Consider the following 19084-nt stretch of genomic DNA (forward strand, 5'->3'; position numbering starts at 1 on the left):
CCTGGATTAAATGTTCCTATCCTGCACCCTAATCTTGGTGCAACCATTGCCCTCTTGTGGTAAAATTCACATATTGTAATGTCAAATGACTAAGGTTTGAGGCCACCACATAACTGACTGTTAGGATCAACATGTTTGTTTTAAAACTAATATTCTACTGTATAGGTAAACTGCTCTCTCAGTTTGAAATAAAGCTTTCATCTTTCAAGGAAACATATCTAAACAAAATAAATGAATAGTTATATTCAGATAAGAGGACAATGAGAATATTTAATCATTATGCACAGCAAAATAATGGCAACAAGGTGTACAAAGGCAAACAGATGAGTTAAAACTTGAGGAGTTCCATCACGTGGCATACAATCCGAAAAGAAGGAATAATGAAATCTTCATAATTGAAGGTTTTAAAAGTAGTGATCTGCTTAAGATGCTTTGAAAGAGAAAACTGACCCTATTTATAAATGCACACAAAATTAAAAGTTTCATGAGACTGAAAGGGTTTAAAAATACAGAAATCACAGATTTCTTTTATCTGTCATCATCTACTTATTTGTAACAGGATACAACAGGGAGCACATATGCCCTTGTAAACAGTTTAAGTAAACAGCCTGGAAAATGGTTGGGAATTTCCATCAGTTAGCCCAAATTAAACCATCTAAGACCATATTAAAACATCAGTCCAAGTGCAACTAGTATGGCTTACAAACGTTATTTACCCAGGACAATCTATTTCACTTTAAGATAAACAACACATTCAGAAGACCAGTGAGCTGTCTTATCTAGTAAATCTGATTGTCCAATAATGTTCATGAATTAAGCAGTGTGACCAATTTGACAATAAATAACAACAACTGATTTTTAAGTCTTCTCTAAGCGGGCCCCTTAAATCAGAGAAACATTTGCACCCTCAGAAAGTTGTGAGAAATGTTAGCAAGCTTGATACCATGACAATAATCATGTCCCAAGAAGGACGATAAATTTTACTGATAATAAACATTGACTTAAGAAGGGCTTTCTGCTAATCAATAGCAATAGCGGACATAAACAATGGACTGTCAAAGCCAAGTTCTAGTAAACATAAAACACTAAAACCTATGTGTTAATACCCAGTGACTCCTATCGCACTTTCCCCCCTTAAAAATAACAAATGATATTTAGAAACGTCTTGAGGTCACATTTAAAAGCTTTGCTGCAATACCAGAATGTGTTGTTGTTTATGTCAACATATTCTGAGCAACAAAGTTCTCTGTAACAGTTCTCACTGCATTTTCTGAAGCAACTTGCAATGTGAAATGCAGCAATGTCAGACAAGACATCTCAGATAGTGTCCACTATCATATAGACATACAAGACAGTACTTAATAGCTCATTTGGCAAGTTTTTTGTAAATTTATTTATTTATTCTAGCAATTGTTCATTTTAAATAGTAAGATGAATTAAAAGTATTCCTGACTCTGTGCGGCTGAGTCATCATTGCCATTTCGTCTGGCAGGCTGAGGATTTGTAGTCACCTCTCCGGGTCCATTAGAGGTTGTTGAAGGTAACAGTCAAGAGTCACTGCACTTTTTGTCCCTCCTTGTATGCAATCAACGGAATCTAGTCCCTCAGCCGCTGTTGACCTCTGTCACTGAAAATACATTATTCTACGCTCCTATGACAATAAATAAGATCAGCAGATACACTGCAGGATCGTCACCATCCAAAAGTCCTGTAGAGTCCAACTATGTCATCTAAGATGAAGATGATTCAAACTTTACAGCCGTAACCTTATATTCTACACAACATAAAAAAAAGTTTGAAAAAAGTACATACAATACAATAGTACATAAAGGAATTATTCCACACTGCCCTGCAGGACACCGTCTGTTCAGACACAGCCACCAGAACCTAGCTGGGGCCAATACCATAATAATAAATTCCTCTATCTCTTGACAACGTAAATTTCCTATCACTGTGCGTTCATCACTGCTCTCCATGCTGTCATGCCTCGCTTCCAGTCTCCCACGCCATCGCAGTAAAGTCCATGTCTGTGAGCGTGACAGTGAACGGAGCGTCCACTCTCTCGGCCTCTACACGCTCCTCTACTCTCTCAGTGCTGTTCAAGTTGTTTACTCTCCAGGAATTCAGAGGCTGAATGCATTTCTGGAAACGCTGCGAAAAGAAGCAAAGACAGTCTTGAACCCTCCTGCACAGGACATTTCATCTACCAATGTTATATATTTAAACAAGTACAGCAGTGACGATCCGTTTGAGCTGCACGGTTGGTGTGACCATGGCAGAGGTGTAACTGGACCTAACAGTGACAGAATGATAAAGTGGTGATACTGACGTCTTTCAGCGTTCCCGTTTCCTTGGAGATGGCCACAATGGCCCAGATGAGGATCTGTAGACAGCAGGTCGCGGCCATGCACACGCCCAACGCTTTACCCCACCGTGGATACACATAGGACCCGTACTGGAGTGATGTGTTGTACATCTCAATGAAGATGTAGGTCAGGATGAACTACAGCCGCAAGGGGAAAGGCACAAAGTGAGGAGAGGAATGTTTCATTCAAACAAAAAGCCACGATGGCAACATAAGAAAAGGGACTGAGAAGGCTAGTGGAGAAATGCTACGGGGGAACTGATTGAATGTTGCCTTCTCCTCTTGAATTATTCAAAACTGTGGTTGTGAAGATTTCAGCACAGTTGGCTACATGTCAAAGTAATTATGTTATTTTTGTTTCTTTAGTGGAGCTTTTGTAACAGTTAATAACTGAATTATCATACATTCATTTAATGGGAAATTTAACTCACTGAGACAGCACAGTGTCTCATCAAATTACCCTTTGACTTAAGTGCTACAATACCTTACAATAAAACGTGGCATCAAATGGCTATTTCTATATCTATAAGCCTTACTGTAAATGGTTATTCAGTTTCAGGTGATAAGAGGAGCAGATACATTAAATAGAGTGACAATATGGACTGTGCATTTGATACAGGGCAACTGATACAGACCAACAATACTGTAAGGCTATAACATGAGCTTTAACTCAGGATTTCAGCTGGCAGTAAAGGTCATTACTTGGACATACTTAACTTCATATTAAGTCTTACTATCATGCTTCTAAACTCACATAATACATTTTTGACTGCTTCTCATTCACTTCAAAACAAGAATTTTTTAGTTTGAGGTAGAACATAGCAGCTGTATTGATTTCAATCCAACAACAAAACCAGTGATTTGAACAATCTAACAAAGCCACCTTGAAAACTTCAAAAACCTACCAACTTCAGTGCATTTTAGTTAAATATGTCAGATAACACAACAAGCCAGCTGTATTTATGGAAGTTTAGTATATTCTGAAAAGCATTTGTCATACTAATTATGTATAACCAATGCTGATGTCACATTGTACCTATAACCATTAATACTGATGCATTCACTTACCAGCAGAATAAACGGAGTGAAGAAAATCCAGCATGCTTTGAAGTAAAGCAGCACTTTGCCGCACCAGGGAGGGCAGTGGCAGATCATATCAAGAATGTCTTGACAAAACTGGTTTACTCCTAATACAAAAGTGCATTAAGAGATGCATATTAGGAATCCTGGAATAACCAAGATATTTTCGGGAATAACACAGCATAACAAAAACAAAATGGTGAATACGTAGCTGTATGCTCGAAATACATGCAGTTGTAAAATGGAAAGTGGATTTGCTATGCAGCGTTCACAACAGCAAGTCAAGACTCTTCTTTCACAACTTGCTAAACATCACGTTTCCTGGAAGTACTGATCATATGGAGGAATAATATGGTGTTAGAGGGGTTTGATGTGAAGGTTAGTGGTGAGAGATGGGCTACCATAGAAGAAGGAGATGCCAATGCACATGAACAGGGCGATGATGATGAGGCCAAAACTAGTGCTGAAGGAGTCAATGAGAGTGAACCAGTAAATCCCACCCTGTGAAGACACAGACAGCAATGGGAAATGTGAAATTGGTCACAGAGAGGATGCATTTGTAGCCGTGTTTGCTCACCTACTACAGTTCGTTAAAAACACACTCACGTCTGTCACTAACAGGAGACCCATCAGGTAGAAGCCAAAACACAGAGTGCCTAAGAACAAGGACTTGTGCAGCGTGTTCACTCTGAGGTGTGGGAACTCATCCATCACAGCCGTAGTGATGCCCTCCATGTTGCCAAACTGTAAATCAGCATAGCAGTAGGTATCAATCACATGGAGGCACACTCGTACGTCTTTATTTCTGCTCATATCTTTGTGTAGCGTGTGGCCTTACCAATGTATCGATCCCCAGCATAAAGAGCATGATGAAGAATATAATGGACCAGAACACTGAGCCTGGCAGCAGAGCAAGGGCCTCTGGGTAAGCAACGAAGGCCAACCCAGGACCTGAAGGCAAAATAAGAATACATCAAATTCAAGAAAGCCATATATGCATGACATAGTCGTTTAATACCATATACAGCATTCATTGAAGTAATTAAGTTGTTCAAAGAATCTGTTGCCGTTAAAAATTACTTCCCAACTGCTCTGTAATATTTAATATTTAATAATATGTAGTATATTTTTTTAAAATGATACAAAAATATCACACATTAACCCCATTATCAGTTTTATTTTCAATTGGTCATGAGAAAGTTCTATAATGTGAAGATCTTTAAAAAATGCAGTCCTTCAGATGTTTGGATTAAAGAGCCACAGGATTACTGAACAAAATGAGCACAGTAACTACCTGAATCTGCCACCTCTGCGACAGGCACTCCCTTCTTCCATGCCATGTGACCCAGGATTGAGAATATAGCAAATCCTGCAAAGAAGCTGGTGGCACAGTTTCCAGTGGTGATAATCAAAGTGTCCCTGAAATAAAAAAGAACCAAGGATTAAGAGACTGAACCAAACAGCAACAACAGAGAAAATGGTACGGCTGAGCACAAACTCACCTGATGACGTTGTTGTCAAACTTATTGTAAGAGGCCATAGAAAGCAGCCCCCCTACTCCAATACCTAAGGAGTAGAAGATCTGTGAGGCTGCGTCGTTCCACACCTGCAATGTATCAGGCAGAAATGTGAATGTCTATAGTTGTTACTGAAGCAGCAACACAGCAGTGTGTTCATAGCCTCATATGGGACACCAGAAGTACCTGTGCATTAGCCAATCGAGCCCAGTCTGGTGTGAGGTAGAAAGCAACGCCCTGAAGAGAGCCCTCCAGCGTAGCACCTCTGATGATCAGAACAATGAGCACAATGTATGGGATGGTAGCCGTCACATAAACCACCTGAAAACACGAAAACGCATACAACACAAACACAAATTAAGCCGACATGACATGGAAGCAAAGATCAGGATTGTGTGTGTGGGTATGTGTGTAATTTGTGAGCTGAAGTTTAAACATTGTGTTGATTCACCTTGCCAGAGCTGCGGATGCCCTTGAGCATACACAGGAAGACGATGATCCAGGCAGCCAGGAGGCACAGGGCCAGGGGCCACCGGACTGGGCCTGGGTCATGAAGACCCTCACTGTTTACTACACCCAGCACACGCTCACTACGATACACACAGGGCAAACACAAACATATAAAGCAGCAAACCTCTTACCACACGTACTAATCACACTTATTATGCATTAACTGACACAATAAAAACAAGGCATTGCTGTAACTGTGAAGGCATTTGTCTGAAGAAAAGTTTCTCTTCATAAAAGAATCACAGATATATTTTCTTTAGCTATAATGTATTTGCAATGTGATGTAACAAATGGATAATGCATTATAAGAGTTGCTGTGAGCCTTCATAATGTATAATAAGCAGTATAATGTAACATACAATGTATTACCAGTCATTAAGGCATTAACATATGATCAAAATACTTTACAATATGAAGTTCTGCATGACATAGACAGGGACATGTACATGTGTGCGCGCACATACACACACACACCTAAATTACACACAAGTAATTTTGTTGTTATTCATGTATTTATGTTTATTTTAAATTTCTTTATTTTTTTGATTTTGTCTCGTATCCCCCTGTATTGTTATTCCAATGTTGACTTACAGCTTGTTGTCTTCTTAAAAAAGTAATGTAGAAATATCTCCAAGGTGTTGTTTTGGATTATAATATATAGATGAATATTGTCATGTATTACGGATTGATTTTGAAACTATTATACAGTATGTATACCAAGTATACCAAGTATTTCTGTACAACCTTTCATGCCGAGGAGTAAATGTCAATATGATACTTAACTTGTAAAGTATTATAGTCATTATAAAGAATTATAGTCGTATATAGTCGCCTTACAACAAAATATAGTCTTATCTTGTATAACATATCATGTAGGTGTTACACAGTAGTACTGTGTATCTCCATGCATCAAAATGTTTTGCCGGAAAGTCTTCAGTCATGTAAGCTGAAAAGGTGACAGCTTAACCAGTTTGAAGTGTTCAGTTATTGTGCACACTACCTCAAAACAGCATTTGAACACGGTCTGTATGCAGCATACTGCTCAGCAAAAGGCGTGGACAAATATGTAATATAAAATTATACTTGTATGACTTTAAATAAAATTGTATGGAGATTTACAGTTCAAAATCATTTACTCATCATTTTATTTTAAAACAGCCTGTATACATTTGCAAAGCAGGCTTCATTATTACTTTTACAAATAAGAGAGGGGACGTGCAAAGACACTTACCTCCAGAAAATCTCTGTGGGGCTGAGTCCTTTACCAGTGGAGCTATTGCCAGTGGTGGCATTACCACAGAGACCTATATTGGCTATCGCCTCACAGGACCAGGGCAGAGGGCTCTGGAACGAGCTGCCCAGGTAGTAAAAAGTCCATGCTATAATGATGTTATAGTAGAGACACACCAGCGTGGACACACAGAGCATCCCAATGCCAATACCTACAAGAAGAGACACAGCCTTAAGTATCTTAGAAAAACAGGATATACACTATTGTGTAAGGATACTATATGAGATATCAGTTGGATCATTTAATATACAGGTAGCTATGAATCCCCTGTTGTATAAAGTTGATTGTGCTTTTTTCCTTCTGCAACACTTGGAGGAGCTCAATTTCAACGCTGTCTTAATTCAACCTGCTGCTGGCATTTCTGTTTTAAAATAAAATACAGCCATATGGTAAAACCTGCTTTTCTGGCTCTATTTTTGGTTCAAAGACAGTTCACGCATTTTTTTTTATTATCAGATGTTTATATTTAGAAACTGAGTTGCAGAGATGTGAGGTATTTTTAGGGTTAGCCACGTGACGTATAGGGGTGTCGTGGCAAACTGATGTGAGTCAGCTAATTATTTTTCTGGACTGGAATGTTACTCTGGACTGACTGGCGACGGGCATTTTGATGTCATCTTCAGATCCTGCTTTCTTAAATCATTACATATTGTTAAAACTGGATGCTCAAGATTCCTGGAGAATCAACACAGAACTTTAATCAGTCATGTTTATACACAACATGTTATATTATACACTGTCCAAATAACAGGCTGGGGAGAACTATGTACATGTAATTTATTTATGTAATTTAATTACAAAATAAATGTGATGTAAATAAAAGTGGAAAATGTGTAGTTAAATTACAGTTACTTCTGAAAACTTTCATGATTAAATTGCAGGTTACATCTGAATATTTTCTGTAAAAAGCTAGGCTATATGTTGAATAATGTTAATTTTGCTGTTTTTCATGTGCACAATGTCTTCCTATGCCATATCCAGCCACTGCCGTTTAGTAAAGTTTGATGCTATTCTGATGCTTTTGATTGGTTCTCGTGTTTGAATTTGCGGCGCTACCCATCTGCCAGTTAAATTGCCTCTCAAACTGTCTTTTGAAAATTGATAACAGTTAAAAACATTCATTAGAAATATAGAAAAGTAATGAAAAAGTAATTAAATATAATGAGTAAAATTACATTTAATATTGATATAATTAATATAATATTACATTTCCAAAGAAACCTTCCCAACACAGCAAACTTATTAGAATTAAGCACATATTACGTCACCACGCTAACATAATTATCTCTGAAGGGTTTCAAGTTGTGTATGTAAGTGTGTAATGACTGGGCCAAAAAAGCATGATACAGGAGTTCATTACCTTTGAGCAGAGGGCAGCATTTCCACACCATGATGGGGCCAGCTGCTCCGTACTGCCCCAAACTCAGCTCCATGAGGAAGAGCGGAACACCCGTAAAAAACAGCATGATGAAGTAGGGGATGAGAAACACACCTGTGAACATTAGAAAGACAACATCTTGAGGAAGGGTGCTGGTAGTAAAGACATCCAGTGTAATGACTTGTTTTATGCAGCTACATGTAGACGGCCCATAGAGGCAGGTTAAAACAACCTCTGTCTAGGTGGCAGCTTCACAGACAGATGGTATTCCGCTTTACTTCTAGTCAAGCTCTAACATGTTTGATTTGAAGATGCATAGTAGCCTACGTAAGGCTGGGTTAGAAAGGCAGGCATCGTGTCTGGTGTGTAATCAAGGAAAACACTGTCTCTACCTAAGGCTGCCATGGAGAGCGGTGTTCAAAATAAGCCAGCATGATTAAGAGGGCAGTGCACACCCAAGGCAAGGGCAGGGTGAAGAGTGCCTCTTGCCTAAATGGGTGTAACAAATCATTATAGACCCAGGCAATCAAAGCATTTGAGACTTCATACAGGGCAGTGAACATGCTTGCAGACTGCTCACCTCCTCCATTGCGATAACAAAGGTATGGGAACCGCCAGACGTTCGCAAGTCCCACACAGTATCCCATACAGGAGAGCAAGAACTCGTACTTCCCTCCCCACTGCTCCCTCGGGACAATCGGGTTTGGAGTGGGTGTGGGACTCGAGGCTTGGGATTCACACTGTGGCTGTGGTGCAGGCGTAGCTGTCGGGGTGTTACCATTTTGAGTGACAGTATGTCCGTTCAAATGTACCGAATTCTACAAAAAACAAAATCACATTATTGGGACAGTGAAATAAGAGTCAGAGAGGAGACATACTGTAATACAAATATCAATGCTAATCTGAAATTAACCAGTTCTGTCCCCTCTTGATGACAAGGGAGTCAAGCTGTTTGTATGCGGATTATATAGAATAGTGGAGAAATAATGTACTGTCAAAAAAACCTTTAGGTCTATGAAACTCATTAAGTGTAAACACAGAGTGGACTTCCTCTTCCTTCCTGCAGGCCATCCAACAACAGAGGAACTATTTTTTCACGCAGGTCGCAGGGAGGAAGTCTGATAACAGCAGGGCTTCTGCTTTACGTGCGGTTACCGTCATTGTTTTGTGTTTGAAGATGCTAATCCAGTAACACAAATACAATAACCATAGTTTCCTTAGAAATGCTCAAGTTTTGAGTAATCCAAAACTGTAACGTCTTTTTGCAAGGATCTGTACCAAACTCTGTAGAATTTGATGTGTCGGCCAGATTAGATTAATTGTTCCACCCTACAAGATAACTAGACAGAGGTTTCCAAAGTGGGAGGTAGGCCTCCCCAGGGGGAGGCAAACTGTTTCAGGGGAAACTCAGTGAATGGATGTGGCTCTCTTGGCCCAATTGTTGAATGTCCTATTCATATTCATGATCCCATAGCCATTCAGAAATTGATCAAAACCAGTTGCATCAATATTGATTCATCTGCCGATTATTTTCTCAATTATTTGCTTGATTAATTAATTATATCAAATGTTGGCATTAGTTTTTTTTAATCAATCATCTGATCGTTCTGCTCTAAAACCTTGAATAAATAAATGCATTTACTGAGGACTTCCTTTAATTGCTGAAAAAAAGACCACTGTAAAATTAAGTAGGGCTAATGAGAGGCCTGAATATTGTAGAATTGGGCAAATACTGCTTTGGTCAAAATCAGGCTACATATCTATAAATGGCACAAAGCTACACCTCTGGGGAAAACCTAATTTTAATGCCAACTCGATCATGTTGAATAACCTAATATTAAACCAGCAGAACTATGAGTGATCATCACATGTGTCTCTAGAAACCTGAAAAAAAAAAAAAAAAGTCTGGACAAACATGTGGGGTCAGGTTTTATCTCTGTCTACAGTGTGTCTGCATTGATGCGGCTGAAGACGAGCCGCAGAGGTGAGATGTGGACGGACAGGTTAGACTACTTCGTCCGAAGTCATTTTATCTTTCGCCTACACGCCTGGGAGCAACGGAAGGTGAAATTAAATAGCTCATAAAGAGGTCCTACATTGCTTTGGTGTGTCTCAAACCCACACAGAGTTTTATGTTTGGTGTGGACCAAGTGAAGAGCCTGAGTAACAAACATCCGGTCCTACCTGCGCACCGCCGGCTACAGCGGGGCTCCCCGGTCCTGCTTTGCCGCTTTCGTCCTGCATTTCTCCCCCCGGGCACAGGTGGTGCTTCACTCCTTTATTTGTCGCTCGTTAATCAACATGTTCACACTGGAAAGTTCTCTTGGAAGTACACCATGTTGCTGTTGTTTAAGTGGGAGCTGAAGAAGTGCGGTCGGTCGGCGTTAACCGGGTGTGACAGGGTAGGGAGACATCAACGATGACGATAAGGAAACGAGCCGGTGGGTGTCGAGGTAAAGCGCAGGGAGGCAGCGCGCAAGCGCAGCACAGACACGGAGGAGGAGGAGACACCTCGCCCTCACCTACTTTATTTTGTGTGAGATGAGGGCAGGGTTGAGTTTAGGATGTTTAGGGAGGGGCAGGTGAGTTATGGGAGGTACCTGGGCAACTTGACCATGTCTAAACTTGTTTCTTTGTTTTTCAAAATGAAGGAAACTTTTTCATTTTATTGTGAAAATTACATCAAGGCAAATATTTAGTTTAACCACAAAAGGATGTCATTGCAAGTTACATGAAACGTGAACCTGAATGGGCCCTGGGTCACACCACCAAAAGAAACTACAACACGTGGTGCTATGGGGTTAAATGTGTAACGAATAACAGTGCTTTGAGGTCATGAACAGGAAGGACATTGCCAAAAATATGATAACACTGAAGCATGAAAGCTCATTGGAAATAGTAATTTGAAATTGTAAATACATGGATCTTGGTACCTTTGTCAAATGTGATAACACTTGATCTAAAACACCATTTCTGTTTCCTCTTTTAGGCATTTAGAGAATAGCCTATTATGTAGTCTACATTGTCTTCATTGACAAGACCTAGATAATCACACCAGAAAGTGTCACAGAAATGAGTCCGTGTGTCTTTAAAAAATATTTTGTTCAAGAACTTAGTGACATAGGGACTATTTGGAGCTTATTAAACCCTCATGGTCAGTAGGTCAGTTAAATTTAGTGCCCATGGCTTCATTTAAACGGTTTTCACACTTGATTCAATTGTAAGTGACAGTTAAAGTTGATAAAAACAAAGTAGCACTTGATGTCTGGGTTTTGGGTGAGAAAGGAGGACCATTTGAGGAATCACATGGCTGTAAGGGAAGCTGTGAATATTGTGTTAATATAACTTCTACTTCTACACCGCCATCATTGAGTCCATCCTCACCTCCTCCATCACCATATGGAGTTATGTAAATTGAGGTTCAGGAACAGGACCACGCCTCTCTCACTATTCTACCACCTGTGCTTCATTCATTCCTCCAATCAACCACCCGTACTTCACTCATTCCATCCACCTGTGCTTCTCAAATCCAGTCACATGCACTCAAAGCTGTCTAACCTGTTTTCTCTCCCGTTTCTCAGTTCTCACATCCCTCCCACCCAAACCCTGCTTGGTCACCTCTTTTAATGGGCAGCGCGGCAGAAGGTTCTGACTTTAGACCTCGCTCAGCCCAGGCCTTCCTGCACAGAGTTTGCATGTTCTCACCGCGTTGAGTGGGTGTCCCCCGGGCGCTCCGGCTTTCTCCCATCATGAAAGAAATACACACTAAAATCCATAATTCTGCATAGTAATCATTTCGTCTTCTTCTACAACAGGAACCACAGGGGGGTTCATAAGACCAAGCTGCTTATCGAGATGAGCCCCCACCCTGAATCTCGACCCCTCGGGTTCCTAGCCGCCAAACCCTAAACAACCTCCTCGGCCCCTTCATCCCTCTTCTCTCGACCCCTCCTTTCATTACTATTCATCATAATAAACCACTATACAATCTAACATTGGCGTGGTCCTTGTTAGTGAACTGGTACGCTGCTGCCACTGCCAGGGACAAGGGCAGGCTGCAGCGTTTCATTCGCTCTGCAGAGAAGGTGATTGACTGCAATCTTCCTTCTCTTCTGGATCTCTACGCTTCGAGGACTCTGAGGCGAGCAGGAAAGATTGCAGCTGACCCCTCCCACCCCGGACACAAACTGTTTCAGACTCGCCACAAAAACAGTTTCTTCCCGTCTGCAACTAGCCTCATTAACAAGGCACTGACACCACCCCCCTTGCAAATGATACAAATGTTTCTGCACATGTAAATACTATTTCATCTCGTGTCGGGCACAGACCTGATCGCACATATTTGTTGTTGATTGTTGATCTTTGTTGTATATTTTTATGTTGTCAGTTTATAAATTTATATGTACACAATATTCTCTTCCATTCCGTTACTTCTGCAAGGCACAGACCCAGAATAATGCACATTTATATATCTACAACGTTGTTCTTCCATTCCATATTTATATATTTCTACATTTATTTATGTTGACTGTATGTTTGTCTTCGTGTAGCACCTTATCACCACAGCAAATTCCTCATATGTGTAAAACACTACTTGGCAATAAAGCTCCTTCTGATTCTGATTAATCTGCCTGTGTGTGTGTGAGACAGAGAGAGAGAGAGAGAGAGAGAAAGAGAGCCTGACAACACTTCTTACTACAACTTCCTCCTATGTGATGAGTGAATCAGGTACATTTGACCACAAACATTCAGCAATGTGAGAACCAAAAGTAAAACAGCTGCACAGTGAACAATCGCCCCTACCACCAAAGCAAAGTCAACATATAGCCTAATAGCGGCCATATAGAGGAGAAAACAAACATCTACCTATTAACACTACAAACTAAGCAAATGGTGTGCTGAATGTACAATTTTTTAATGCCTTTGACAGATAAACAGCAATGTGACATGCTACCGTGTGACTTTTCAGCTACTATAACCTTGACTAGCCTATAGGTTTTGTCCATATTATAATGTTGAGTGGCTCTTTTTCTTTCTTAGTTGCAACTCGCGGACTGTTTAATCCACATAAGCTCATGATGCTTCTCTAAATCCATCCAATCTGTTGAGTGTCTATACTTAACAGTCCTACTCAACAAATCTGGGTCAATAGATGGTATAGTGGAGCTGCTGTTTGTGCAATTACCGTCATTGGAACTTTAAAGGATCACATCAGATTCTGGTTTGGGAACAACTTTCTGGAGGGGGTGAAGTGGACTAAAACACAACTGGACGAGTACTGGAAGAAGTGAGAAGCCAGTCACCAGCATCAGTAGTTTATCAAACTGGCCAGACTTCACCAGCAAGTCACCTAGGATTTCACTGAGAAAATGGATCTCCAAGACCATTTGAAGAGCGATTGGAGCCTGTATTTTTGCAATCAGCCAGCCACGGAGTTTGACACAGGTGCAAAGCGCCATCTTCTCTGCAGTGAGTTGCCCTCCAGCCCTGTGAGGCTGGAGGGCAACTCAGATCCATACAGCAGCATCTGGGAAGACACTGAGCAAGCAAGAGCCAAGAGTAATAATCGTTCATTTGCCATGGCTGCTAGAAAAAGACTAGATAGTTTGAAGTCTGGGTGTAATTCACCCTTGCCTTGCTGTACCATGGATGAGATGTTGTGCAACTATAAAGACCTCTGGGACAGTGAAGAGTCACAGGAAGAAGAGTCTGCTTTGGACTTGGTAGAGCTGCTTGATGTAGAGGACGACGTGCAGGATGAGGAGAGCTGGTAGGTGCCATCAGACCTCTGACAGTGGGACTTGTATTCTGGTCTGACTTTTAAAAGGGTGGGACAATGTTAAATGTAAAAAAACAACAACCTTGACCCCAGGTTTGATCTGATGTCCAAGTCACCATACACTTTAAAATACATGTTATTAAGGTGCTGATAAGGTGGGTGCTAATCAGGAGAGCTAACCTCACAATCTGACTGGTATTTGGCACGAAAACTCCTCAGAACAGGTACTTTACATAGAGCAGGAGTGGGATATGTTCTTAGTGAATGAATTGAATTCCTCTTTTTACTCACAGGTTGTATGAGTCTCAGAAGAAGGAGGTGTTTGTTGAGCGGTCTGAATCTGCGCTCAGATGGTGTCGACACATCCTGGATAACCCCAGTCCTGAGATGGAGGCGGCATGTCGTTCACTGACAAATAAGCTGGATCAAAGTAAGCAAGCAGTACACACTTACTCATTGTCCTGCAAATAGTTTTGATTAAAAAAAGATTCTTCTAAGGGTGATCACTTTGGTTTACCTCATGCGCACTCTCTGTATTGTCAGGATCAAGCAGTAGCTTCTACAGACGTCCTGCAGTTTGCCATCATACTGGGAATGTCTCCTCTATGGACAAAACATTCTTCAGCACAACACACTATACCTCTGACAGTTTAGGTAATACAATACCAAGAGCTTTTCCTTTTTATGTAATGTATTCTTAGATGTAACTCACTTGGTCAGTGAAAACAATATCATAATTCATGTAGAAATATTCCATTTTCAAGGCAAAGCAATTTGTACACATAGCAAACCTTTATGTTCATCCAAAAAATGTTTAATACCATATTATGTTTTATGTTTTGCATGTATTAATCTGCACAGATAACAATGAGCTGAGCTTCTCCCATAACTCCATAACCACAAGTTACAGACTGCAGGACATCACAGATGTCCACATTATGGCTCGTATACAGGAAGACAGTGAGTATAGAGGAGTATTATTGATGATCTAGAGTACAGCACATACTAAAGATTTGATTGTGATAACTTTGGTTCATATTTTTCAGGTTTAAGACAGGACTATGTTTCCTCTCCTGCCACTCCTTCACCTAGGAGAGGCCCTGAGTCACCAGTAATGTTTCCATGTTATTTTGACACCACTGTTCAAAATATTGATGATATCACTCCAGGAAATAAAACTGAGGCTTCATCTTTCTCTTGTTGGCAGCCTGGCCTATCGCCACTGAGCTCTTCCCCTTGCCAGACACCAACATTAATAGCTAAGCAGGGCTGCCAAAGTCCAAAACTGGCCAGACTTCACCAGCAAGTCACCCAGTTCAAGCTGCTGAAACTCGCTCAGGATCAAGGTACACAGAGCATACATGGTTTTCCTACATTGTCTGTATTTTTGGTCTAACAGCTTCAGACATTATCTGTTAGATTTTTACTTACACCCCACTATATTATCAAAGACCTCATTAGGTTTGATGATTATTCATTTTCTTTTGTGACTGTGTGAAGAAGAGATAACTTTGTTCTTCAGTAGGAATACATTTACTGAATAATTTACCAACACAGGACATTAAATGAAAAGTGTCCAATTAAGGGATATTTTTACAAACTGTAGTGTTATGTTATATATAAATGTTACTTGCTGATGAAGTTCAATAACAGAAAAATGTCCATAAAAACATGTTGAATCATTTTTGAGAAACTTTTTCTTGTGGTTGGAATTTTGTGCAAAACCCTGATGCGTTTTTGCAGCCACATCACAAGGCAGGACCAGGTCACCTCTGCGGACCAGCCTCCGCTCCCTCCAGGCTGTTAGGAACAGCCGAAGTTTAGAGACTGACGACTACCAACCTGCTGACTCACAAACCACTTACCCACCATCAGGTACAGTCCCCTCCAAAAATATTGGAACGGTAAGGCAAATTCCTTTTTTTGTTGTTCACTGAAGACATTTGGGTTTAAGATCAAAAGATGAGTATGAGACAAGAGTTCAGAATTTCAGGTTTTATTTCCTGGTATTCACATCTAGATGTGTTAAACAATTCAGGACATACCACCCTTTGTTTGAATCCACCCATTTTTCAAGTGAGCAAGACTACTGGAACATGTAACTGACAGATGTTTGTTGTTGCCCAGATGTTGCCTTTTAGGTTGATTGTCCAAACATTAAATAGCTTTCAAAAGTTTTCATCCTTGGTTCAAACCTATAAAGACTTCATTTCCTGTTAAAGAGGATAAACCAACATGAAGACCAGAGAGCTGTTTATGGGAGAAAAGCAAGCCATTGTCAAGCTGAGAAAAGAAAGAAAATTGACGAGAGCCATTGGACAAACATTGGACACAGCAAGCACAACAATTTGGAATGTCCTGAAAAAGAAAGAAACTACTGGTGTACTGAGCAACAAACGTCAGACAGGTTGGCCAAGGAAAACAACAGTAGTTGATGACAGAAATATTGTGAGAGCTGTGAAGAAAACCCCCAAAACATCAGTAAGTGACATCACAAACGACCTCCTCAGTGCAGGGGTGAAGGTATCACAATCCACTGTTGGAAGAAAACTCAGACAGCAGAAATATAGAGGCCACAGCACAAGATGCAAACCACTCATCATCAGGAAGAATCGGAAGGTCAGATTGAAATTTGCAAAGAAGTACTGAGATGAGCCGCAAAAGTTCTGGAGCACAATCTTATGGACTGATTAGACCAAGACTTATCTCTAGCAAAGTGATGGAAAAGCCAAGTGTGGAGAAAGAAAGGAACTGCTTATGATCCGAAGCATACAAGCTCATCTGTAAAGCATGGTGGAGGTAATGTCATGGCTTGGGCGTGCATGGCTGCTTCTGGAACAGGCTCATTAATATTTATTGATGATGTAACTGATGTTGGTTGCAGCAGAATGAATTCAGAAGTGTACAGAAACATTTTGGGGAGGACAATGACCCAAAGCACTCTGCCAACAACACAATGGACTTCATGAGGGGGGAAAAAGTCAAACACCTGACCTTAACCCAATAGAGCATGCATTTCACCTCCTTAAGAGGAGACTGAAGGGAGAAAAACCCCGAAACACACAAGAACTGAAAGAAGCTGCGGTAAAAAGCCTGGAATGGCATCACAAATGAAGAATGCAGCAGAATGCATGTCGATGGGTCGCAGGCTTGAGGCAGTTATTGCAAGCAAAGGTTATGCCACCAAATATTAAATGTTAATTACTTTAAGATGATTTTTTCCCATTACTTTTGCTCACCTAAAAATGCTGTGGTCTAATACACAAAGGGTGGGATGTCCTGAGTTGTTTAACACATCTAGATGTGAATACCAGGAAATAAAATCTGAAATTCTGAACTCTTGTCTCATACTCATCTTTTGATCTTAAACCCAAATGTCTTTAGTGAACAACAAAAACAAAGTAATTTGCCTTACTTTTCCAATACCTTTGGAGGGAACTGTGTCAATTTCCTCACAGTTAAAGAAAAAGAAATACCAACAAAACACAATAGACTGCACCTCCCTGCATCCTTAAATGTATCCGATGCATTTTTAAACATTTTGTTTGACCTTATGTCACTTCTGTCCAAAGGATTCTGCTCTTAATGTTGCATGAAACACACAGCACAGATATAGCAATAAAAAACCACTAATTGTTTTCTCAGGTGCATCATCTGTCACAAAGGGGGCAAGTTGCAGGTCTCCATCACTTTCTGCAGCATCTATGAACTCCAGTGGGTCGTTGCAGTCAGTCAGAGACCCCTCATTCTTGACAACAGCCATGAAGAGACTGCAGAGGTCTCAGTCCGTCAGTCCCTGCAGGATCCCTCACCCTGCTAAGGGATACCTGTCTGTTAATGGACGTGTTTTTGCCTCACCTGAGAGGTTGACCACCGTTGCTTGGGCCAGAAATGTGCCATCCACTCAAAGGTGAAAAGTGTCCCCAGTGAATCCCCGATAGTAATATAATGTCGTAGAATAAAAATCATAAGGCCATTTATTTCATATCTTTTATTAATTTACTTGCATGGTTAGCTGCATAATAAGATAAAAACACTTTAGATTGTGAAGGAATTTATAGCATGGCATGTTGCTCTGTGAGTTTCCAACAAATGAGGTGGGGCTGAGTCATCCATCTGCAGATAAAGAAGCCAGAATGTGTAGCTGGCACTGTTGTAAGCAACACCTGACGTAAGCATCCCGGAGGGCTGGAACTTGTACGGTGAAATCAGGCGGTGTTGTGTGAGCAAAAACATAAATAATGTGGACTATTGTAGAAAAATATTGAAGTCAAGAATGTAGAAATGTCAGGTGATCTTTGTCTGTTCGTATAAATTCATCTAACCTAGATACCTGTGAAATAATGAAAGTGGAAAATTATGTGCTAAGTCAATCAGTATGTGCTGCACTACCAGCGGTTTTGCAAGCATGCTGCATTGCACACGCACGAGCTCAACTAATTCTCGAACAAAATATGTTTAGATAGAGGTGCTGGCACAATGTGAGGAATTCAAAAGTTTATCAGAGTAGGTCATAAAGGTCTTTTATGTAGATTTCACTGCTGATTTGAATGTGGAAAAGCAGTCAAACATCACTTTAGTGCGACTGATTGTAGAAGAGGTTGTTTTTCTGCAGAGCTGTTGCAACAGGAAGTCTGCAGTTTGCCGTCATGTAAGAAAAACAGAAACAGGTGACCTGCGTAATAGGAAGCGTGCTCGTTACTAAGAAATAGAGGTGTGGCTTTGGTGCAGTTCCTTCCTAAAATTCAATGCCATTCATTGCTTTGATGGTGGCTCCATAAGCATGTTGTTTCCAAAACTCTTTTCTTAATTAAAAATGACCTACTGAGGTGATTATTTAAGGGGAAACACTAGATGTCCCAGCGCCTGAAAACCAGTGCTGTTTACACTGCCCTACCCTCCTTTGATTCATGGCAAATCTATCAAAAGTCAGTTTCTATTCATGATTAGCTAGTTCAAATAATACACCTAACACAAATGTTTGTTTCTGTCAGATTTCATTTCACAAAAACACTAACATGTTGTCAGTCCAGAACACTTTTTGGAACAGATACGTTTATTAGTCTGTATGCTGGGTGTACAGGTTTCGTCCGGAGTACCTCCTGCTGCTCACAAGGTTTAACATGTTACACTGAGTATTGTTTATGCATTCATCCAGTGACTG

General features: G+C 40.5%; 1 protein-coding gene across 1 annotated transcript; it reads right to left on the reverse strand.

The window, feature by feature from the left end:
- Window positions 1-1366: 1366 nt before the first annotated feature.
- On the reverse strand, window positions 1367-10648 carry slc6a7 (solute carrier family 6 member 7). Its single transcript, XM_046039619.1, has 14 exons — window positions 10326-10648; window positions 8722-8959; window positions 8124-8255; window positions 6704-6914; window positions 5414-5552; window positions 5149-5283; window positions 4948-5051; window positions 4740-4864; window positions 4284-4396; window positions 4052-4189; window positions 3847-3946; window positions 3434-3552; window positions 2330-2503; window positions 1367-2151 (listed from the first exon to the last, which is right to left on the reverse strand). The coding sequence occupies exons 1-14, from the start codon at window positions 10383-10385 to the stop codon at window positions 1981-1983; spliced, it is 1959 nt and encodes a 652-aa protein (XP_045895575.1). The 5' UTR covers window positions 10386-10648; the 3' UTR covers window positions 1367-1980.
- Between the last annotated feature and the right edge of the window lie 8436 nt (window positions 10649-19084).

This window comes from Micropterus dolomieu, linkage group LG23, assembly GCF_021292245.1.
Source record: "Micropterus dolomieu isolate WLL.071019.BEF.003 ecotype Adirondacks linkage group LG23, ASM2129224v1, whole genome shotgun sequence".
NCBI lineage: Eukaryota > Metazoa > Chordata > Actinopteri > Centrarchiformes > Centrarchidae > Micropterus > Micropterus dolomieu.